Source organism: Aythya fuligula, chromosome 2 (genome assembly GCF_009819795.1).
Source record: "Aythya fuligula isolate bAytFul2 chromosome 2, bAytFul2.pri, whole genome shotgun sequence".
Classification (NCBI taxonomy): domain Eukaryota; kingdom Metazoa; phylum Chordata; class Aves; order Anseriformes; family Anatidae; genus Aythya; species Aythya fuligula.
In genome coordinates this window covers 54,496,231-54,520,081 of record NC_045560.1, presented here as the reverse complement: position 1 = coordinate 54,520,081, position 23,851 = coordinate 54,496,231, and the positions used below count along the sequence as shown (strand labels likewise).

Genomic DNA, 23,851 nt, shown 5'->3' with positions numbered 1-23,851 from the left:
CCCATATAAAGCCATGAAATCAGGTCTGTCTGATCAACTTAGATTGTAAAAGTCCACAAGTCATGCTTTGTCGAAAGGAGCTACCCCAATATCTGTGCATGCACTCCTCCACGTCTGTGCTTGCTTTACAGTGTTGTGAGAACAGCTGCTTACTGCCATCCACCACAAAGCTGACTTGCAAGTCAGTGGGCCTGGTTCAGTCCAAATGCATTTCTCTGTCAACAAAAATTATGGTCCTCCATCTGAACCTTACAATTTCAGACCAGGACAATTCTTATCTAAAAGGTGATGTTTTGAAACCACTTGCTTCAATATAAAATACTGACATTTCCACAGTTGCTAGTTGCAAACACCATGAAATTCAGACTGCATCAAAATAATCTTCAGTTAGTTTTCACTAACTACTTTTCTTAAGAGAGCTTGTTCATTGCAGATTTGACATTTATTCTCTCATTATTTTTTCAGGCAACTGAAACAAAAAACAAAACCTGTGTAGCAGATATAAGTCCATCAACATACATAAGTCCATCAACAAACAACCATTTTGCAACAGATCCTCAATATGCCTTAAACAGCTACGTGAAGACAATAGAACACTAGATTAATCATGTGATTGAAATGGGCCACATGCAGCACCTAAATAGCAATAAATGTAGCACATAGATAAGTTGTCTAGCCCATTTTCCTGTGACTATTTTATCCCAGATTTCTATTTAGCTTTTATTGTTATTATTATTGTTGTTCTTGTTATTCAGCAGCACTAGTGAAACTCCTAAAAAATGCTAAATACATGATTTAGGGAGTATCTGCAGCAAAGTATGCTGGGAGGTTGTTAGGGCTATAAGAACTGAAGCAGCAACTAAAGTTAGATCACCTGAGAAGCAGAGTAGTGGAGGACATCAGATGGGATCTGATAGCACTGGTAGGGTTATTTTCTCTTGCCAAAGATTTGTTTTCCCACTGTGTGCTCTGACATTATTAAATGGTTTATATTTCTCTGTTGATTTTAGATTCCTTCCCCTTTAATAATGGTGCTATTAATTCAAGTAGGTGTAAAAACATTGCTCGTATATAGGTATATTTGAATTAAAGAAAAGTGTGAAATAATCACAGCATTATGTTGTTCTCAGAAGTTTTGGTTGGAAAAACCTTTATAATTATTTTTTTTTAAATACAAAACAAAAGGCAGCTTTTATTTGTAAACTACTATTTAATGAATAAGGGGAAAGTATCAAAATGTATAGCTGAGTAGTGTTTGGGGGAATTGCAAACTCCTTATATTGATTCACAAGTTTATTCAAAGAAGCTTACTATAAGTAAGCTTCTATAATAAACACAAAGAGAAGTCAGTGTGGCTGGATATGGAAGGAAAAAAAGCAGTAACTGTAGGCTGAAGACTGCTTATGGTATATCACACAAACTAACACTGCTAAGGAGTGAATGGAGAAACAGTTATCTAAATAAAATTGATAGAGATACTTTTTTCCCAGCCCTTTTCAAAGGAGAGGTGAGGGGAAAACAAACAAAAAAAAATATATAAACCACATCTATTTTGAAAAGGCTTAATGCTTTTTTTCATCTTCTGGCCATGTGGTCTTCTAGAAACATTAAGTGGGGGATAATACTCTACCAAATTAATGGACCCTACACAGGTGCAAAATATTTCCTATTAGTGGAGAACAGATGCATATGACATCAGCAAAGTTTCTTTGTGTGCTGCTTCACCATACTCCCCTGTAATATCTTTAATAACTTATTTTTGGAAAAGGAAAATAAAATTCCCTTGATTAGCTTTATGCAATGAACTTGTATAAAGTTCATGAACTTCCTCATGAAACCACATCGATCAACAGTTAGTAGAAATGCTCACACGTTTAATATATAGAGAGATCTCTAGTGTGTACAGTTCAAGATATATTTATCTTGGGCTTCTGTACATGTAAGACAAGTTCCTTTTTGATCTTGGTGCAGGTGTAGAAGTGGGAAATCGTACCAATGTAACCTTGTCATTATTATAAACTCAGTTGTACAAAACAGTTGTTTCAGGATCAGAGTTCAGGGCTAGAAGTAATACAGATAGTAAGTGAAAGGGAATAAGATGTTTGTGATCCCTTTTTAAGGAAAATAAGAGAGACAAAATGGTAGTTGGAGTAAAGGATTCTTCCTTGAATCCAGAATGTCTCTATGCTTCTCCAATGTGCTTTCATTTTTGCTACCATATTTTAATTCTTTTAGCATGCAGTAATTACAAGGGTCTTACTTAGCATTAACAACTGCAAACCAAAAGCATATTATCTACTTATGCTGAAAGGAGAAACTACAGTCTTAATAAAGCTGGAGTTAATGAGATAGGCTAGAATCAACATGGAGCTTCATATGTGGAGGGCTTGGACAGGAGTAAATGTTGTATGTGACAAGATGCTTTATTTCTTAAGCCCTTTAAGAACACTGATGTGTACAACAAATACATTCCATGTAGAGATAGAATGCAAACAAGGAAACTGGAGCACTTTGGATTATTATTTTTTTTTGCAACTGAACACCTTACATAGCATCTCTCGCTATATGAGCAATGACACTTCTCTTTTTTATTTTCTCAAGACGGCAAACTTGACTTCCAGATGTCAGAGGAAGAATATTCTTTTCTAAATGTCAAAAGATCTATGAAAAAGCGACTGGTGAAACACAGCACTCCAGTGGACTCAACGCTCTCCAGAACAATTCCATCTCTTACAGATTTGACATGTCAGTCAGTCAAGGATCAAGATGGCAGTAAGAGAGTTCTTGAATCCCCAGTGCCAAAATCAACTCTAAGCAGATCATTAGCTCAAGTGTCTCTAGCAAGTATTGAAGCATACATTCCTCATAAGTCTCCAAAAAGGCTTTCAACAGTGTTTGACTTGCAAGAGTCAAACAAGGAGATAAACAAAAGTTCTCGGGTTGTATTTTCTAGAAGAAGACTTTCCACTGTGTTGGCCTCTAACGAGTCAAGTGAAGAACCAAGTGAAGAGGCTGTCTCAAGTGTGGAAACTCAAGCTCCAACAAAAGCATCTGAGAAGGTTGCAGTAACTCCCAGGAGTGGACCTTCATGGCTGATTACTGGAATACCAGGGATAAAAGATGTCCAAATAGGAAAAAAGAAAAAGAAGAAAACTAATAAATCTATTGTGGTAACTATATTCTCCATATGCTATGAAATAGTACACAGTTTTCTACTAATTTTGAGTATATACAAACTTTTCTAGGAGTACAGAAATATTTTGGTAATAGAGCATCTTCACAACTTCACCAGTAGGAATAAATAAGCATGAATTGGGTCATAATCTGTGATATCATCCCTAATTAGATGAGGTGTAATTTTCCAATCCGGTATTTATTTTATCCTCTGAGCTTGCATGACCATTTGTGAACACTAGTAGCAAATATATATACACATTCTTTAGAAGAAACTTAAGCATGGGAACAAATTAATGGTTAAACTTGAAAAATTCTCAAATATCTTAATATTGGCAACTTACCTAAAAACGGAGAAAGAAGCAATCTACAGATAAATCTGCACGCTCTGAGAGTAGAAGTTTTTTAGCTTAAAATGAAATCTACAGACAAAATCTGGCTGGATTGATTTATGATGCATTTGTGTTTTCTTTTTAAAGAAAGTGAAGTCTAAATGAATCATAGAATCAGATTGACTAAATATTTCTGTTTTTCTATAACAGAGAAAGAAACAAAGAGAATGGGTGCTTCGTCAACTTAAAAACATTGAGGAAGCAAGAGAACATGAGCTGACAATTGAAGAAATGTGACCAAAATATGTTTGGAATTAATGCTGTCGCATGGTTCTTGTATTAATAACTGGTTCCAATAAATCACATGCATGGATAATATGTAGTGCTTCCTGGACTATCTATTACTTTCTGAAGGCTTTTTATTATTATTATTGGTTGATTTGTCTTTGAGTTTTGTGATTCTTCTTGCCTCTTAAGTATAGCAGGTGTCAAATAAAAATCAAATACAGCCTCTACATAAGAGACAATGTTAATGTGCAGTAGATGAAGGTTTGGAATAAACAAGGGAGAGAGAGGTTTTATGTAAGAATTATTCTTCATCCTGCCATTGAGCACTATTTTTGTATAACATTCAAATCTCCTAGGATTGCTGCTGTTACCAAAGTGGCAAAGTCCTAGTGGGCCTCATGAGCGTAACCCTGGTTAGCCAGAGGAGAGTCTCCTCATCTAAAGAGTAATCAAAACTGATGCAATCAGGAGTGTTTTTTGCTGCTAGCTGGGGAGATGAGGAAATAGTGAGAGGCACCAAGGAGGGAGGCTGGCCTCTGGAGATTACTAATTAATGATTGTAATAATCATTGAAGGTTTGGTTCTAAATAAGTTTGTTGCAGACGTGTATTTGCAAATGTGCTACACAGTCATATCAGAGATCCTTACTGCTTCACTAGCTGCTTTAAGAGGCTGCAGATTTTCTGTTCCTCTCTGGAGCTGCTGGAGGGGGATGGGAGGGGGTGTTGCCCTGGAGGCTCTGTTGTTGAAATGGAAGTTCAGTTTAAACAGCTGCTTGTGAAGCACCTGTCAAGAAGTAGTGCCAAAAGTGTAATGCTTAAGTTAGTTCCTGCTGCTGTATGTTACTTAATATTTAGGCAGAGTTTAAAACATGTAAGCGGTCAATGGGTTGTCAGCAACAGTGACCCGAAACAGATTTACCTCCTTTCTAGTACATGTGTTTTCCTGATTGTTCTGGTTTTGAAACCAGCGAACTGGATTTCCTGCTTCCTAATGGCTCCAAAGACATGAAGTCTTGTTCAAAAGAAGCTGCAAATTCTGGACAGAGTCAGGGAAAGCCATTGCTTTTCCTTCTTACATACTAAAACTTGTAATGTCTCTTGCTCAAGACCGCAGAGAAGCTGAAGTGTGGTCCATGCCAACATTACAAGACACTCACTAGTAGCAGCTATGTTATGCTCAAAAATGCAAGAGTGGAGCTGTGGCTTTACAGCCTCTCTTGGTGTTTAAGAGGAAGTAGGATGTTTTTAGTAATGACTTCTGAAATGGAACTCTCCGGAGTTACTCAGAACAGCAGTGTCCCCAGATACAACTTTCTGTGGTAGCCAGGCAGTGAGGTGATATTGCCCCTCAGGTTCAAATATGCTCACTTGGTTTGATGCTTAGCATTCTGGTATTTGTTTGTTTGTGTTACCTAGGCTGCTTGTCTGGCCTCTGCAGGTTCCTCTGGTAACTGAGCTCCTGGCTGGTGTAGATCCCAAGCTGTTCTTGAGATAAAATAGGGTTGCAGATGTTCTCTTATTCCCCTTGGGCTTGGAGGCATTTCATCTGCATCTATGACTTGTGCCAGGGCCTGATCAGGGAAGTGCAAGGCTAGTGTAAAAACTCTCTTCTACCCTGGTCACATTATCCAATCACCTTAGTCTTAGTTTATTTATACCTCTTGTTTATTTGTACCTTCCTATATAGCCATTTGCAATTGTTCCTTTGTCAGGCTTCTCATCCTGCTATCAGAAGGTCTTGATCTTGCTTCTGCTTTTCTTTTTCCCAGTCATCCTTCAAACTCACCTTTGGCTCCTGGCTGAATCATAGGTTATCCCAAGTTGGAAGGGACCCATAAGGATCATCAAGTCCAACTCTTGGTGCCATATAGGTTTACCCAAAATTTTAGACCATGTGACTAAGTACACAGTCTAAACGCTTCTTAAATTCAGACAGGCTTGGTGAAGTGACTACTTTAGTGGGGAGCCTGTTCCAGTGTGCGACCACCCTCTCGGTGAAGAACCGCTTCCTGATGTCCAGCCTAAGCCTCCCCTGTCTCAGCTTGACACCATTCCTGCTGGTCCTATCACTGGTGATTAAGAAGGATAGGCTGGCACCTGACCATCCACACCCCTTCTCAAGGAAGTTGTAGACTGCGATGAGGTCTCCCCTCAGCCTCCTCTTCTACAGCCTGAACAGAACCAGTGACCTCAGCTGCTCCTCATATGTCTTCCCCTCTAGGCCCTTCACCATCTTTGTCGCCCTCCTCCAGGCGCTCTCCAACAGTTTAATGTGCTTTTTGTACTGTGGTGCCCAGAACTGCACACAGTACTTGAGGTGAGGCCGCACCAGCACAGAGTAGAGCGAGAAAATTGCTTCCATTGACTGACTAGTGATGCCGTGCTTGATACACCCTAGGATATGGTTGGCCCTCCTGGCTGCCTGGGCACACTGCTTGCTCATGTTCAACTTGCTGTCAACCACAACCCCCAGATCTCTCTCTGTGGGGCTGCTCTCCAGCATCCAGTGAAGATATGAACCCATTCATATCTTCAAATGTCTCCATTTAATGTCTTCTCCAGTCTGTCTTCTAGTGACTTCTTCCTTATAAACACAGTCTTTTGTCCTCCATGCCTATTTTTACTGCTGTACTCTTTGCACATCTTCAAAGTCCACTCTGATAGCTGTTGTCAGTTTTCTGCCAAAGCTCAGGCTTAGCTGTTATACCCTGAAGTGCCTTTGTCTTTTTAGGTTGACAAATCCACAATGCTAGCCTAAGTGGAAGTCATTAAAGGCTTCTTGGACCAAGACTCAGTCCTTAGCAGGCTAAGGATGCAATTGCTGGGAAGGTCTTGCTCAGGCTCTAGTCCAGGCTAAATCAAATACAAGAGGAATCCAGAGACTACGGCTGCTAAAAAGTATTTGGGCTTATGCCAAGCACAATGTGAAACATTCTAGGATTCAGAACACTGTAAATGCTAGGAAAGTTTTCAAGAGAACAAGGCTGCCCCCTGCTAAGTTTATGGAACTAATTGGTGCCGATAAAATCCCAGAGACTTTCATCAGTGGAGGGAAAATTGTTGTCCACCGTTGTAACATGGGACTGACTTTCAAGGTTCTTTACAAATCCTTAGGCTGTATCAGACAGATGCACAAAAATGAGGGCTTTCAAGATTTTGGAAACTACTATTTCCTCTCTGTGGAATGTTTAACAAGAAACACAAATGGCTTTGTAGCATTTATATCACAGTACTTCAGGTCCTCATGAATTTGGAAAAAAATCACAACATTGATCTACTAGCTTTTCATGGGAAAACGTACAGAATCAGTTGGCATTTCAGAGGGCTGTTGAAATGTGTCTGATACTTTATCTACACCAACAGTATTACTGTTAATTATAGTTTACTAGGGGATTTCAACCATAACTATATAATATGAAATTATACATTATCCCTATAGTGAATGGTGTTCCCAAAGAAAGACTTGTCTCAACTTTTTAAAATCCAAAATGTTAGGGAATATGAAACTACATGTATATATAGCTACTCTTATCCTGCACGTATAAGTACATCCTTTGGGGGAAAATAATTTAAACAAACAAACAAACAAAAAAACCTTTTGTGTACAGGATTTGTACTTTCCTTTCTCTAGCAGACTGCTAATTAGTTTAATCATACAGTTAGTTTTCTGTTGTAGTATGCACATATACTTTGAAAAGAATAAGAACTGAGAGAGGCACTACTATTGTGCCGTTTCAATGTTGTTTTATGTTCATACTCTAGCAGCAACAGTTACCAACCAATTACTGTTTGGTTGGTGACTCTCATGATGAGCAAAGTTCCTTTATGCATATTTATGTTGCAATATCAGCCCAGTTTACAAAAAACTTTAGCAGGAGCTGTAGAATCCAACACCCCCACAAAATAGGCCTTTTTATTAGCAACACCAAGTATGGATTGTGGGTGGTGAGACTGGAAAAGATTTGGGACTATATTGAGACTCATCATGAGAATGATGAGAAGATAAGCCTCAAGACATCATATTTCTAAAACATGTTGTAACAAACAAACAAACAGAAACAAACAAACAAACAAACAAACAAAAAAAAAAAAACACACACACACACCACACAACTTCTGCATGGATGAAAGTGAATCAGAGTTGAAATGGTTTCTTAAGCTTTGTGCTTGTTCTGGCTTTCAATATAACACTGAATATGTTTGCATGTTCAGAACAGCCTCCCCCGAGGGTACTCCTTTAGGCCAGTATTTTTCCTTTAGGAGCTAAGCTGTGACCTTGACCTAGGGAATTGTTTTTACTACGCTTATTTCTGAACGGATATTACACAATCTACCTGCTGATGGTGACTAAGCGTGATGTTGGATGGAGAAGAACAAAAACACTACCGAGAACAGAGGGAAGAGACAGAAATGTTTTCACCCTAGATTTATGAGCTCAACCTTGTTCCCACCGAAGCAATAGTAACATTCCTGTTGACAGAGCTGGGAGTGCTCTGCCCAGCTGGAGTGATGTTGTAGCAGGGCAGGTTGAAGAAAAATGTAAATACTAGAGAAATGGTAACCAAGTTAATTCTTCACTGATCATAGCAGAATAATTTTGGGATAACTAGGAAAAGTGGGAAACAATTTTCTTTTATTATTATTTTCATCAATGCACAATGTGCTATCATCCTGCTACAGTAAAAACAACTGAGTAATAAACAACACAGCAGCATCACTGACTTGTATCCCAGTGTGTTTTGTTCTATAAGACATAAAAGCACAAAATTTTCCCAGTCTTCCTCTGTCAATGCAAGCTCAACACAGAATCACAGAATCCTTTAGGTTGGAAGAGACCTCCAAGATCACCTAGCCCAACCTCTGGCCTAACACTAACAAACATACTGAAGTTTCAGCTGAGCTTAGCAGAACCTTAGAAGAGCTGGAACAGTTGAAGCTACTTGGTAACATTTTCAAATGTAATCAACAACTAGATATAGGTAGGTAGGCACAGATCCTAGGACCCCACCTAACATGTAAGCTTCCCCCAGATTTGGTTCTAAGGTGTTGTATTGCTGTGTGCATAATGTGTTGGTTTGTTTGTTTGTTTGTTTGCTTGTTTTGTTTTGATAATGCAGCCAGTCCCAACAGACTTGCAAACCCCATAGTACTTGACAACAGCTCCTGGTTGTCAGTCTCCTGGCACTGCTTATATATGTGATCTCACAGCACTTTAGCTACACAAGTAGGTGTATCTTTCTGCCTTTAGTTTCAGCAAACTGCAGGGTAAAACTCTAGGAAATGACAGAATGCATTTCAAATCCCCTTCTCCTTTGACACCAGACTTTGAAACCAAGTGTCCTGGGTTGCAAGGCAGTAATCACAATCTTAGACTTATTTTGTAGTCTTGGCTTTTAAGTGTCACCCGTCAAAGCTATTCTAGTTTGCCTAAGTATTTATTAGAAAAGAAGGTTGAACTTGCATCATAGGTTAATTACTCATTGTCTTTGCTTTTGTTTTTGCTTTGTTTTATTTTTTTCTTGAAAAATAGAAAGAGGAATGAAGAAAAACAATCTTCATGGAAGGAAGGAAGGAAGGAAGGAAGGAAGGAAGGAAGGAAGGAAGGAAGGAAGGAAGGAAGGAAGGAAGGATTTTCTGCTTCTTAGCATTGCTGTTGTTTTTATCACTTCTGTTGTCCTCAATTTCATCCTTTCATCCTTTTTTTTTTTTTTTTTTTCCCAGCTCTACATGTCGTCTTCTTGCTGCCTTTTACTTTCAGCTCCTCATCTCATTGCAAGTTTGTCTACTGAAGTGACCATCTTCTACTGGCAGATATTGTAAGCTGCTAAAGCTTACATCTTACAACTTCTCCTAAAGAGGACATGTCAGCAATGAAAGGGGAAAAGAAATATCTCTTACTTTTCAGATAGAAAAACAAAAACAAAGTGTTTTTATTTATTTTTTCCTAGAAACAGAATATTCCAGCTTTCTACTACAGAAAGAAGCTGTGGATTCAGATAGAGGGGAAAAAAGTATGGGCAGCACTGCTGATAAATTTACTGGGAGAGGAACTGGATTAAAAAAAAAACCTAGGTAAAATAGCTTTCAAAGTATACTTCCCTGACAAGAGAACACCATACAGTATACAACTAAATCAAGTTGGTGCTGGGTGATGGTATTCATACAAAATAGACTGGTGTTTTTTTAGTTGTTGGTTTTCTCTAAAAAACAAACAAACAAACAACAACAACAACAAAAACAGAAACAAACAACTCGCACATAACAACTCGCACATAAAAAAATCCACTGCACACAATATGTAAGATTTTTAATCACATTATAACTGTAATTATGCCAGAGGAAAGAAAGGAAGGGTTAAACTGGAATGGTGGAAAAAGGAGAAAGAAGTGCTGTTTGGCAACCTGAATAGCCCTGAGTAGCTGAAAAAAAAGTTCACTAAGTGAGTAGGACTGGAAATAATACTACAAAGGTTATGATGCAAGCACACAAATCAATAGTGTATCCTGACCTTGACTAGTACATCCAGTAGCAGGTGGGGTGGTTTTTTTTTTTTTTTTTTTTTTTTTTTGTCCACAACCGGGTGATGAAAAAAAAAAGTATTAAAACAGAGGAAAATCCTTACATGAGACTGGCAAAATGATAAGGTTGTCATGACAATGTTTGGAGAAGAGTTGAATACATTGTTCTGCATTATTATTTTAAAAGGTGAGCTTCTTTGCATATCCTTAAGCAGTCTGTGGAATGTATTTTCACTAGGTAACTTTAACACTAAGAAAGCTATTAAATCTGAGGGGATAAAAAGCAATGTTGTATATAAAAAAAGTAGTAAATTACGTTAATAAGGAAGTTGTGTTGGGGGGATTGTTTGGTTTTGGGAACAAACATGTCATAGTCTCTCAGTCACTAATCATAACAACAACAGCAAAACCACAATTCAAATTAAAACCTTAAATTTATTATTACATAGTTAGACATTTCTACAACAGCTCACTCAGATTTCATAAAACAAATCTTTTGAGACATCAAATAATTCCTCTCTGTGACTATCTTAATTTTTATGACTGAAACATCATGAATGAGCTGTGAGTCACTAGAAATTTTATGCTTTTCTACATGGTTTTACTACAGAAGGCAAAATTTATTGAATATTTATTAAATGTGGTCAAGTTTCTGTTTGTAAAGAGAGGCACTGCTTTCATCTTTAACAAAGTGCCTTGGGAATCTAATCTTGGCTTTTACTTTGTTTCATTATACATTAATTTTATTGATTTTTTTTTTTTTAATCCAGTAACTCTGTGTGATCTCTGTGTTTGATGGCAGAGATTATTTGTACACCAGGTCAGACAAATATTCGTGTAATATTCAGTCTTATCTCCAGTGTGATTTTGATATAATCACAGGTTGGATTAACTACTTCAGGTCTCTATTTGCAAAATGTGCACCTCTTCAAGGAGCCTATGCAGTTTTAAGTGTCCTAATGACAAGTCAAGTTAACAGCTTCAATTTTCTCTGAAGTGCTTGCTGAAGTGTATTTGCCCAAAAGTATGTGCCATGTAGGGTGACCTTCCTGAACAAGAACGTTGTGTCCCACAGTTATTTGGTCTTCATCCTGTTCTACCTCTTCCCCCAGAAAGCAAATCTTGGTCCCCTCAGTGAAAGGTTCAGGGGTCCCAAGCAAACGCCACAACCTTTGGCATCTTTTTTCCTATGGACAGTATGAACTTGCCTAAATTTCACTGTGGGGCCCATAGAAACAGCTAGAAACTGTAAATACACATAGGTTTAGGTTGCAGTGAGCATCAAAATATTTCACTCTTATCAGATACTAATTCAATGGTAATTACGTTTGAATAGCTAAGGCAATCCTGAATTCCAGTAGCAGGCTTCCTGGTTTCATTTCTCTGTGCAAGCCTTGACATCTCTAGAATTGACTGAAACCCTGAAGTCCTGTCCCTCATGCTCTGGGGAAACAATTAGAAGCTCTGAAGCTTGAAAAGTACTCTTGGTACTCTTAGCGACTTGTACTGGGTCTGGCTGGAATGTTAACTTTCCCGGCAGCAGCCCATACAGTGCTGTGCTCTGCACTTGTAGACAGCAGTGTTATCACACCAGTGTTGTGTCTGCTGCTGAGCAGTGCTGGCACAGCATCAGGACTCTCTCTAACCCTCCTAGGGGGTGGGCAAAAAAGTGAGAAAAGAAATATCACCGGGGCAGCTGACCTAAACCAACCAAAGGGATATTCCATACCATGTGATGTCACACTCAGCAATAAAAGGTGGAAACAGGGAGAAGAGGAGAGGGGTGGGTTCTCGTTGCGAAAACATCGGTCCTACTCCTGAACACCAGCTATGTGCATTGAGGCCCTGCTTCAAGGACGTGGTCAAGCATCACTCATTTGTGGGAAGTCGAGAGTAATTTCTTTCTCTGCACTCCACATAGCCTTTTTTTTTTTCCCTTTCCCCCTCCCTTTTCTCCTCTCCCTTTTAATTTTTCCCTTTAGTTAAATTGTTTAATTAATAACAATCTTTCCTTAATAATAATTATTATTTTTTTCCTTTAATTAAATTATCCTTATGTCAACCTGTGAGTTGTTCTTTACTTTACTTCTTCCCATCCTCATCTAAGGAGGAGGAGTGAGAGAGCAGTTGTGGTGTTTAGCTGACTAGCATGGTAAAACCACCACACCACCACACAACTCTATTGATAATAATACGTGATATTGCTGAAATCAGAAATACCCCAGGACAAAAAGCAGGGACAGATTTTTTTCACAAAAGCAGATGAGTGAACTGTTTTATTACTGCAAAAACCAGTGCAGGGGTGAACAGCCTAAATGTAGAAGACAATTGTAAATAATTAAGGGAAATATAATCTCCCATTTTAACAGATTATCATTTTGGTGTATGGAGCAGCTCTCTTACCCTCTTGCTGAGACTTTCAGGCTGCAGTCTGCAGCTTAGCCCCTCCTCCTGTAGTAGGCATAGTTCAGGCATGTTTGTACCTAAGTTTTGGTTTTCCACTTCACAGGATACCCGAAAAAATGGACCTCTTGGCTTACTGTGGTCTGGGTCTTGTGATTTAGTTCTACTTTTATTAACATTATAGAAAAGATAAAAAGAGGAAAGAACAGTACCTTTAGTTTCTACCACTAACAGGCAAAGATTGTCATGGAGGAGAAAAGCCTCCTGCACATCAGAAGAAAAGATCAGGAATTTGAACCTATCCTAAACCTCAGTGGCACCCATGGCACTGAATTTTGGGTAAGCAGTATACTTCTTTAAAAACACAGCATCTTTAGTGTGAAAAGGGACATCCAGCAGTGCAACTGATTATGTATAAACAAGTATAAATTAATTATTATTGGCTGTTTTTCCACAGCCATGTTTCTCCATAGCTGTGTAACTGTCTATAGTAAATGATGCCCCCAGTCTGGGTCTGGATCTCACTTTGTTTCTGCCAATGCTGCCTAGTTCCCTCTCTACTTCATATGGAAAGCTTTGTTCCTGGAAAGACAAGTATTAATTTGGGGAGAAAAGGTGGATTCATGTAGATTATGGCATTTTGCCTATGTGATGGACCCAGGCATTAAAGGAAGCTGTAGCTCTCTATTACTGTCTCAAATTGCCCTTTAAATAAGATGCTCAAATATATATCTGAAAGATCTATTTACATTGCTTTTAAAGAAAATCTTCGGAAAATTTACCTTTTCTTTTATCAGCATAAGATAGCAAACACTTCGGAAGTTAACCCAGCAGTGGTGAAGTCTGGAGACTCATGTCTTAAGTAGCACTATAGCACTCAGGAACCATGGTAAAGGACACATTACTTTTTTGATAGTGCTTTTTTCTCTTCTCAGGTCCATGGCTGAGACACAGTGGCCAGAAACATACAGAGATTTAAACAGCTGATGCTAGTTTATGTTCCTGAAGGAAATACTAAAGGGATCAGTAAAATTTTTCAAAGTCCCTGCTAAGCTACAGCCCAACCTGGTAGGCACTGGAGGACCTTCATTTCCATGGGTTGCCCCAGGGAATATCCCTACCTGGGTTTAGTAATGCTGACAATAGTAAATGAGGTGAATCCACAGCTTTTTTATATTAACTCTCCACACAGGAATTCATGCTCTCTGGAGTTCCTTTAGCTTTACCTCATGTCTGGATTATTTCTCTGGCAGGACAAACTCTCACTTGTACCATCATTGCGTGGAGCAGCTGGCCTATGGCATGGTCAGACTGCTTTTTATCCTTTCTTGCCAGCAGAGATCACTATTTTTGAAAATAATTATCTAATTGGTCTGTGGACACACAGCTTTGGAAAAAAGACAGTTTATTCAATGCACAAATGCTTCAGGCACCACCACTGAAATGAATGACTCCTCCTCTTCTCCCCCCTTTTAACTAGATTACCCATGGTTTGACACAGAGAGGCTTCCTTAGCTAGACTTACCATGAGACATACCTCACTTTTCTCATTGGAGCTTCTGCACCAAAATCACCTAGTTATTTCTAAAATATTTTTATAACCCCTCCCCCCTAAAAAAAGTGCTGGGAAAAAATGCCAAAAGTCAGTCTGCAAAAGTTAGAGAATATCAGTGCAAAACAAATGTGGAACATGTCCTTATCTGCATCCAGAATCTAGAAGTTGTTCTTATCCAACCAGAATAGAAAAATAATACCAAAAGACATATATGTCATTGTTGCAAAGTGAAAATTATGAAAAAAATCAATCAATAAACCCTCAAATTATTCAGCAGTAACTTCAGTACTATGAATTACTTGGATAAAATAAATAAAATCCTAATAAACCATAGAGCTGTCACGTAGTATCTTTGATGGGACAAATGAGAAAGAAGAAAGTGGGTTTTTCATGTATCTATAGCTGTTTCTCTTCATATGCTAGATGCCATATATATATATGCGTGTACTTGTATGTACGTACAACACGTAGTAATTTTAGATATTAAACTTACAATTTAGGATCAGTTTCTTATCAAAGGTAAAATTATAAGGATATTCCATTGTTTGTTTGGGGTATTTTAAACCAGTGAAGCAGTCCCATTAGGAAATTATTTGGCAAGCCAGTTGAATTTTTGGTGATTAGAGGATAAAGATCACTTGTACTTAAACATATAAAACTTTAAGTTTTATGAGTCATTTCATGCAGCTTTAAAGAAAAAAATAACATGAAATATGAGGTCATTGGTTAAGAATTGTTGAGAAATCAATGGGAAAAGTCTTGTAGAAAAGTAACCCTTGTTTAGGATTCATGTAGTGTCTCTTCATTAGTGGTTCAAATTAGAGGACGCCAGTTGGAACATCTAAAGATTACCACAAAAAGTCTTCAGTAAACACAGCTTTACATTATGGATGTTTTTAACCTCCTGACTCTTATCTGTTTGTAAGGCAATGTTAGGGTCAGAGATGAAGATTGGTAGGTGAGTTGTAGTATTATATCAGACAGAGTCTACATAAACATATACACTACTTTCATTTCATTGATGTCTTACAAGCTATACAAATACACTGCTTTGTTGATTGATACTGTCCTACGTTATTATAACCTGTTCTAAAGTATATTCTTTACATATCTATAAATGAAAGATGAAGGGATAGATCTTAAGTGTCTAACTTCAGTGCAGGTAGGCAATTGCTTACAAATTTTGCTTTAGGAAAATGAGCTTTCCTCACTTTTATTGTACAAAGGACAGCAAATTAAAAAAAAAAACAAACAAAACAAAATGAAAAAAATTAACCCATCATTTAGAGTTGACCTGCAATCATACATAAAGGAAGCAAAATAAACACAATTTTAAAATATCTTGTAATTGGAGTGGGTGCATGGGGGGTTGTTTATCATTACAGGGTAAGTTGGAGAAAATCTGTCTTCTAGAAGGCTGCCAGTTGTTAGGAATTGCCTGGGCAGTTCAGATATTGCCAGCTGCCCCCCCAGCAATGACAAGCATGCCAAAGACCTGGAAACAGGATTATGGTTTGGAAGAACTTTCATTCAAACTAATGGAAGTTTTGTGACATAGGCCTGCACATCAGATAAAGACTCCAGTCTTGCACTAAGTTTCTCTTTATCCAATCAGTTAAAAATGATGGTGATGAGTTAAAAAACTTTTTACAGATGTGTTTCAAATGTATTATTAAAAGCAATTTCTTCTCAGTTCATGTTCCCTTTTTTAAAGCAAAGGAAGAAAAACTGCAGTCAAGACCATAGCAGTCACTCTGGAGTACAGTCATTTCATAGACAAGAAGCTTATGATAGGCAGTCAGTAGAATTATGATGCTCAATTCAGATAGCAGAGACTCTACCTATCTAGAGATAGGTAAGTGAATGAATATATACATGCACATACACAAATGTGTATGAGATCTTTGGGTCTTTGTCATTTTACAACTGGGTCTACTGGATCATTTATATTTTTTTCTTCATGTTTCTTCACAAAACATTTTGTTTTTGCATTGTTTTCTTTTACAGAAAAGAGGAAAGGAGGGAAGAAGGTATACTTTTATATATTCATCACTTCACATTGAGTGATAGGTGGATCATCATTTCCCAAGGCAGATGAACATGAAGAAAATATAAATGAAAGGGGAAAATAAACATTACAGCTTGAAAAGTCTAATTGCTGTATTTTTGTGCAGAAATTGTCATACCACAGTTTTTCAGCCAGACTCTTCTCCCAGTCATAGACATATGAATTCTACAGAATTATCTTTAAAAAAAAAATTGTTCAGTATCCTTAAAAATGAAAGTGAGTTTGAAGGGCTGCTACCTTTTGCATATGCAGCTGAATATCCTGAACTTTTGAAGATGATTTTTTTTTTTTTACATTCCATTAAATGGCTGAAAATTGGAAAAATAAAACTGTTAGATGAAGTAGTAAGGTGAAAAAATCTCTTCAAGTTGTAAAAATCTATAACTAATAAGAATACTTCAAGAACTGACTTAAGAATACAAGGAGTTAAAAAGGCAACAAAAACTACATTATAAATAAAAATCTTTGGCATCAGTACCAGAGAAACAGAAGTGAAAAATAAAATATTAAAGAATGCTCTGCAGTTCTGCTTCACTTTCTTTCACGTGAATGACACATTTGCAGCAGAGAACTAAGAACTAAATGAAAAACAAAACAAAAACAAATAAACAAAAATCATGTTACTTTAGATTACTTGACAGTGGAATTTGCTATTTCAAGCTCAGTACATACTGCAAATACCAGGATAAAATTATCTGCTCAGCACAGTGAAGTTTGAATGCTTTTGCTTTTATTATAGTGACAACCACTGCATGCAAAGGAGGAAAAAAAAAAGAAAAAAAAAAAGTGAAATATGAGTGGATGGAGAGGGTAACAGGACAGAGAGAAAAGCAGAATTATTTAATTTCTCTCTGGTTTGTTTGACCAACATTATTTTACCCCAAGTGCATGTTGTGAGGACTGATACTCCTCGTCCCAGCAGCAGCAGAGGCAGAAGACCCCTTTAGTTTCAGCTGTGCAGCCCCTCTGGCAGGTTAATGCAAGGACTCCTGTGTCCATGTGTACAGTGGTTACAGGATCCCAATGGCTTTATTACCCTTGGGGCCCCCTCTTTGGTATGTCAGTGTCCTCCTAACCTGCAGGCACATGATGAAAATTCAACAAGGGTTTGTTGCATTTGTTGCTGTGGAAATATGAAGTCAGCTGCTTCAGTTTCAATGGGATTTCCCTCCTCCCCTCTCTCCCCCTCCTCTTTTTTAAACATTTACATTGTTATCAAATGTCAAGAACAAGAGACATTTGTGACAGGCAAAAGGGGAGGGGATACCCCCCACTCATCCATTCCCCTCTGCCCGTTTCCCCTCCACCCCCACCGCATTTTTTCCTGTTAACTATGCTAGGGCAGAGGTGGGGTGAGGGAATAAAAGCATTCCTGAATGTCTGGAGGAAAGAAAAAAAGATAAAGGGGGAAAGTGAAAGGGGAGGGGAAGAGTGGTCAGGGATTTGAACCGCCAGTGAAATTATGTTTCTCTGGCTCTCTTGTTCAGATAATAGTTAACTTGGGGTTAAAGATTAATAGCCAGGCAAAGCATTGTATAAATGGCTCGGCCGAGCTGAATGTATGTAAACTGCCTGCTGCTCCCCAGTCCGCCGAGCTGCCCTCTCTGCCGTCCCTCCTCAGCAGCGACATGAGCAGCCTGCGGGCTCTGCTGCACCGCTGCTGGCTGCCGTCCCTGCTGCTGCCGGCGCTCCTGGGCCCTCGCCTCGCAGCCGGCGTGGCCCTGCAGCCCGTGCACTGCGCCCCGTGCACCCAGGAGAAGCTCGCCCTCTGCCCGCCCGTCGCGCCCGGCTGCCCGGAGGCTGCTCGGCAGCCCGGCTGCGGCTGCTGCCAGACCTGCGCCCTCGGGCAGGGCCAGCCGTGCGGGGTGTACACGGCCCGTTGCCGCCAAGGGCTCCGCTGCCACGTCCCTGCAGGAGAGCCCCGGCCCCTCTCCGCCCTCATCCGGGGGCATGGGACGTGCCTGCCCGCCAGCGAGGCCGGAGGGATGCGCGCGGCGGAGCTGACAGGTACGGCGCGGTCGCGGCCCCGCTCCTCCCCGGCCCGGAACGAGGTCTTTCCAGGAGGGATGTGCTTTGTGCCCAGGGGGAAAGGCTGCAGGTGCTGGAAGTCACAAGCCAAGGGAAAATAAAAAAAAAAAAAATAAAAAAAAAAAAAAAAAAAAAAAAGTGGACAAAGTTAGGCACTTGCTAGAGAAACAGGAAAGGCAGGCAGCTTTTTCAAGGAGAACATGCTCAGATCAGTGCGAGGCAGGCAAATCAGGCTTTTATGCCACAGACAAGAAGATGAAGTGTTTCAATGGGACGATGCAGGCTAATCAGCGTGAGGTTTCTGGGACTCTAGAGATTGTTCCGCTTTAATAGTAAAGAGCAACTAGAGTGCAACAAAAGTTTTCTAGACATTGTTGATGGCCAGCTCCAAAAGTCTTGAGAGAGAATGAAAAGACCTAAGCAGGCATTGCATTTGGGTTCATTTTCAGAATGAAAAGTATATTAAATAGTGCATTGCTAACCAAATTTCTTTGAGCAAAAAGCTGTATCAAGCATCTTATGCCAAATGATAATGACCAGAAACTTTTTCAGTGTTTATTATTATTTTTAAATGTTTATTATTATTTTTACTGTTTATTAACATTCTCACCATCATTGCTGCTATGTTCATGCAGTGGTGATGAAGGTAACTCAGTAGGCATTACAGAAATAATCATGGTTGACTCAAAATAACAATGGTCACTGGTGGTAGTAAATTGAATTTCTCTTGTACTTGAGGAGGTGGGGAGTGGAGAGAACAGTGACTAAAATGAGTGTTTAAACCTCCATCAGTTAAAAAGCTATAATATTTGTTTTTATTCATTCTTTGTTTTTATTCTTTTTTTTTTTTTTTTTTTTTTTTTCCCTCCTCAATCTTTCTCTTCCTTTTTTTTTTTTTTTCCATTGGATAATTATTTACAGCCTTGACCCAGCAAGTTATTTACACATGTCAAACTTTTATCCCATTATGAGTTTCTGCTAAGAGAAGGAACTTTTGCTTCCAGTGGAAGAGTTCACACACTAAGTTAGGCATGGGCACGTGGGTCATGCTCAGGGTGATCCAAACAGCTTCTTCCACTCCTTAGCTATTTGTTCCACTGCAGGCCACCATGAGCTTCTGCCATATCTTGTCAATTTCTAGCCCTCTGTGAGGCAAGCCACAGAACAAAGTACAAGATGTCATGGATCAGGTCTGGACTAATTCATCTCCTAAATAAGAACTGAAACACATCATGCTGTTAAAAATCTAAATCCATTAAAAGTTTCACTCCAGTCTTTACTTGCTTAGGAAAGTGACTACAACCCACTGTGGTCAATAAAAATTTTTAATTTCTAACAGACTATCTGGAGCTTAATCTTTTGTATTAGTGTGATTCCAAGTATTTATAAAATAACCAGCTTTTTAGAGAACAGCTCATGTGTCCTTATATGAATTTACATCAAAATGTTTAATGTAAATTATTACTCTTTCAAGAGCTAGTGAAGTGGATCTGTCTTAGACATTATATGTTTTAGTTGGTGGTTTTGATTCTCCTTCTTTTTCCTTATCTCACTTAAATATCATTCATTTCCAGACTCCATCGAACCTGAGGATATACCTTTAGAAAGCACTGAAATGACACAGGATCAGATGCTGAACTATCAGATGATGTTTCCCATAGGCCAGGACAAATCCATCCCCTGGAATGCCATCACTGCATATGAAAACATGAAAGCAAAGAGAATATCTGAACTAAAGAAGTGGAAAGAGCAGGTAGGGTTTGTTGTTGTTGTTGTTGTTGTTTTTGTTTTCGTTTGCAATCTTTTTATAGACCACTTCAGTAGAAGTTACTGATTCTGAATACAAATTTAAAATGTGCATGAAACTCCAACATCAACATCAAAATGTTGGCATTTTGGATAGCTAGCGAACAGACTTCTTTTGGAATGCCTTCATCAGATGCCTGAGGAACAGGCAAAATGGCAGGAGCTATAAAAACAGGTGTGCATCAGATCTGTCCTATACAGAGTCCTTGTAGAGGCTGAATCTTGCTCTGCAATTAATATCAGATTATTACATGGTTCCTTAATTTCCAGAAACCTATATTACAATCTTAGAATTCTTTCTTGTTTTAATTTAAAAATATATAATATATTTGTGCCTGGTCCAGTGTTCAGTGAACTAAAAAGGGAATACTTACATAGAAACATTGATAAGACACCAGTGCAAACCAAAACATTTATTAATTTCACAAGGAAACACTAGCAAGTAGGTACACATAAAAAGACAGAAAGCTCAGCAATTAACCTTCACTTTTACCTTCAGCACTGCAAAATTGCAGTGGTTAGTGGGCATGTGAGCAAGTAGGTTCTGGTGCCACTTGAGGGCACCAAAGAACCACAGTTAGTAGTCTCATGCAGCCGGTGTAAACCCGCGCCCCGGCGACATGAAGTTGAATTAGGATTGTGCACAACGGAAAGCCCACTTTCATAATGCTCGCTCTCTCCCTCTCTTGCACTCACGCACCCCTCAGCGCCCTCCCCCCTCCCCCCCAAAAAACAAAACAAAACAAAAAACAACACCAGCCAAACAACAACAAATACATAGCCCCCACTTCCCATCCCAGAAACATGGGAAGCCTCACTCCACACCCAGAGCAGAATTTAAGCACTGATTTAGTTTGGACTATGCTTAAGTGTTGTTAGGTCCAATTCTGATTTTTAGGCTTCTGCTTTTCTGACCTAGAACTACAGATAAACCCATTGACTTGAATAGGACTGCTTATGTGAAGAAGAGATTATTTTCGCTCCCAATAAAAATATTTGTTCAGTCACTTCTCCTCCCCTTTCATTCCTTTTAATATGTTAGGCACTATTAATGAAGTAGTAGTTGTGACTTCAAAAAGCTGGAAAAGAGAGACAGGCAAACAGTTTTTCACTCCCAGTTCCTGGTACTTTGAGTCTGGGTCTTGGAGCCACAGCAAGTGCTCTACACTCTGCTTTGGTGACGGCCATGTCCTGTACAAAAGATAACAAACGTTCAGATGTTTGCTCTTGTACTGTCTATATATGTCTTGCACCTATTCTCCATACATCAACAGAACAACCCAGACCATGGCAACCCAGAAAACGTGGCCAGCCTCACGTACACCAGCCTCCTGACACGCACCTCCCCATAATAGGAGATATTGTACCCTCTGAGCAGTAATGTGTTTACTCAGTACAGGTTAAATTTCCTTGTGTGGCAATTTAAGGACTTAAATCCTCATGTTTCTGAGGACAGAAAATACTTCAAAGAATAAAAACAAAGGCCTAAATGGAACATCAGAGTTTTCTGGCTGTGCTCCTATTGAAACATGTAGAAACTACATGCAAAGCAGCCTGGTGCAGACTGTATGACTAATAATTATTTTCAATTTTTTTTCTACTTCTATACTGATCATACTTTTTATTTATTTTTTTTTTTTTGGTTGGATTCTTTGTGATTTCAGTACTGACAATTTTTAAATGATATTCCTGCAGGGACCTTGTCAGAAGGAGCTCTACAGAGCCCTGTATAAATTGGCAAAGGCTCAGCAGAGAAGAGAAGGGGACATTTACAAATTCTATTTGCCCAACTGCAACAAGAATGGATTTTACCACAGTAAACAGGTACGTGCTTTTTTCCTGTCTGCTCACAGCAGTGCTGCGTGTAGTCTGACATAGCCCTTTCATAGCCCTGTGCTCTCCAGCTCACAAGTTTGCAGCTGCTGGAAAATGTCGTGAAAACAGGGATACTTTGTAGTAGGAACAGATGGTTTGTCTTTCTCTTAAAAGTGAGCCGCATGCTCTGGGCTGATAAAAATGGAGGCAGGAGTCTTCTCCATTCACAGAACAGGTGTATGCAAAGCCTTCTCTAAGATCTTTTAACTCTGTCTGTTCCCAGGCCAAGTCAAGCTTCATGTAACTAATTTGTTAGCATATTCACAGTCAATGTTAATGCATAATATCCACCACATTGCCTACATTGTTCATTGTATATGTAAAAATCACTATGGAAATAGGAGGTTCTCAGCTCCCACAGTAAAATACATTTTCAGTGACAAAACTCTCTGGAGCAACATTAGCCTTCTAAAAGTACAAAAAATAACCACAGGTCATGCACACAAATTTAGTAGGTCTGCATAAATCTGTGTCACTGAGACTCCTTGTTTTAGAGCATGGCATGAACATGTGACTCGCTGTGACCTGGGATCTAACCAGGCATGAACAGAAATCTAACTCCCCCCTATCCCAAGAAAGAATCCTGTTTCCTTCTGTGCATGAAGCACCAGGCCATCAAGCCATTGCTTTCATCTCTCTAGCTTGTATATTCTGCTTTCCTTCAGTTTCTTACTGAAGATATGGCTGTTTTATACTATTGTTTATCAAGAATTGGGCAAACTGTTTTACATTTGTTGTTGCTCTTATGGTAGCTGAGCTTGGATCAAAGCTCCTCAATCAACTGTTCTGGTTAGAGGCTATGTCAGAGCAAGGATTACTACATTCAGAATGAGTCCATGTGTGGCATTTCCTGAGTTTCCAGTCCTAGTTCTACAGCTCTACTTGTAGCATCCCATAGTGAGTTTTCTCAATTACTTATTCTTTCTTTTTTTGTTTTTCTTCGTAATAATCCTAGTGTGAGACTTCACTAGATGGAGAGTCTGCTGGGTGCTGGTGTGTCTATCCAAAAACTGGAAGAAAAATTCCTGGATCTCCAGAAGTGAAAGGAGACCCTGAATGCCAACAATATCTCAGCTCACAAGAATAAAACTACACATATTCATTCACACCAGGTTTTCTGTGGAGCTTGTTCTCATCAGAAACCATTTCAATCAGGATCCATTCCAGTAAGCTAATTATGGGCACCTGATTTTCAGCATATAGGTAGCCACATAAAGCAGCTTTTTTACTGTACTGGCATTACTCTGATGCTCAAGTGACAGATATGAGCAACTGCAAGATCAAGTCCTACAGTCTTGTATATTATGTTTGTATATTATAGATACCCTCATATGTAAAGCCGTTGAATTATTTATTTTATAGTAAGTGTATTTTTGTCAGTGTCTTGTTACTAATTTATATTCCCAAACACTTCATAACTTTATGTGTAAATACTTAATATTATTGCTTTTAAATGCATGTGGCATGTTGGAGAAATGTTGCTACTTAAAACTTCAAGTGGCATAAATCTTTTTGGGAAAAATGGCTTGTAAACTTGCATTTTTGTACTATATATTTATAGATGTAAAAGTGATTTTTAAAAAATAGCTTTCAGTAGAGAACATGGTTAGGAACTTATTTAAAACTTGTTTTGTTTATATATTATTGCTCTGTTTCAATGTCAAACTGTTTCTTAAAAAAGAAAGTCTAAACCTTGATTATATACTGAAGCTCACAATGGGACAGTATTTGTTTCTTTTTCCACACGTATGCACAGGACATATAGCAGAACAACAGGACAACCTGTGCCACAAGTGTAAATT

General features: G+C 38.8%; 2 protein-coding genes across 2 annotated transcripts; both read left to right on the top strand.

Annotated features, from left to right (window-relative positions):
* The first annotated feature begins 2,621 nt into the window (after nucleotides 1–2,621).
* LOC116485561 (coiled-coil domain-containing protein 201-like) lies at nucleotides 2,622–3,803 on the top strand. Its single transcript, XM_032181061.1, has 2 exons — nucleotides 2,622–3,170; nucleotides 3,717–3,803. The coding sequence occupies exons 1-2, from the start codon at nucleotides 2,622–2,624 to the stop codon at nucleotides 3,801–3,803; spliced, it is 636 nt and encodes a 211-aa protein (XP_032036952.1).
* Nucleotides 3,804–17,968: 14,165 nt separating this feature from the next.
* Nucleotides 17,969–23,448, top strand: IGFBP1 (insulin like growth factor binding protein 1). Its single transcript, XM_032181060.1, has 4 exons — nucleotides 17,969–18,347; nucleotides 19,943–20,121; nucleotides 21,870–21,998; nucleotides 23,005–23,448. The coding sequence occupies exons 1-4, from the start codon at nucleotides 17,969–17,971 to the stop codon at nucleotides 23,134–23,136; spliced, it is 819 nt and encodes a 272-aa protein (XP_032036951.1). The 3' UTR covers nucleotides 23,137–23,448.
* The last annotated feature ends 403 nt before the right edge of the window (nucleotides 23,449–23,851 follow it).

Bases quoted from the DNA above. Each gene is read 5' to 3' on its own strand.
- LOC116485561 (XM_032181061.1), top strand. From the start codon at position 2,622: ATGTCAGAGGAAGAATATTCTTTTCTAAATGTCAAAAGATCTATGAAA. The intron at 3,171-3,716 runs GTAACTATATTC...TTTCTATAACAG, and splicing joins AAACTAATAAATCTATTGTG to AGAAAGAAACAAAGAGAATG.
- IGFBP1 (XM_032181060.1), top strand. From the start codon at position 17,969: ATGAGCAGCCTGCGGGCTCTGCTGCACCGCTGCTGGCTGCCGTCCCTG. The intron at 18,348-19,942 runs GTACGGCGCGGT...ATTCATTTCCAG, and splicing joins GCGCGCGGCGGAGCTGACAG to ACTCCATCGAACCTGAGGAT. The intron at 20,122-21,869 runs GTAGGGTTTGTT...ATATTCCTGCAG, and splicing joins TAAAGAAGTGGAAAGAGCAG to GGACCTTGTCAGAAGGAGCT.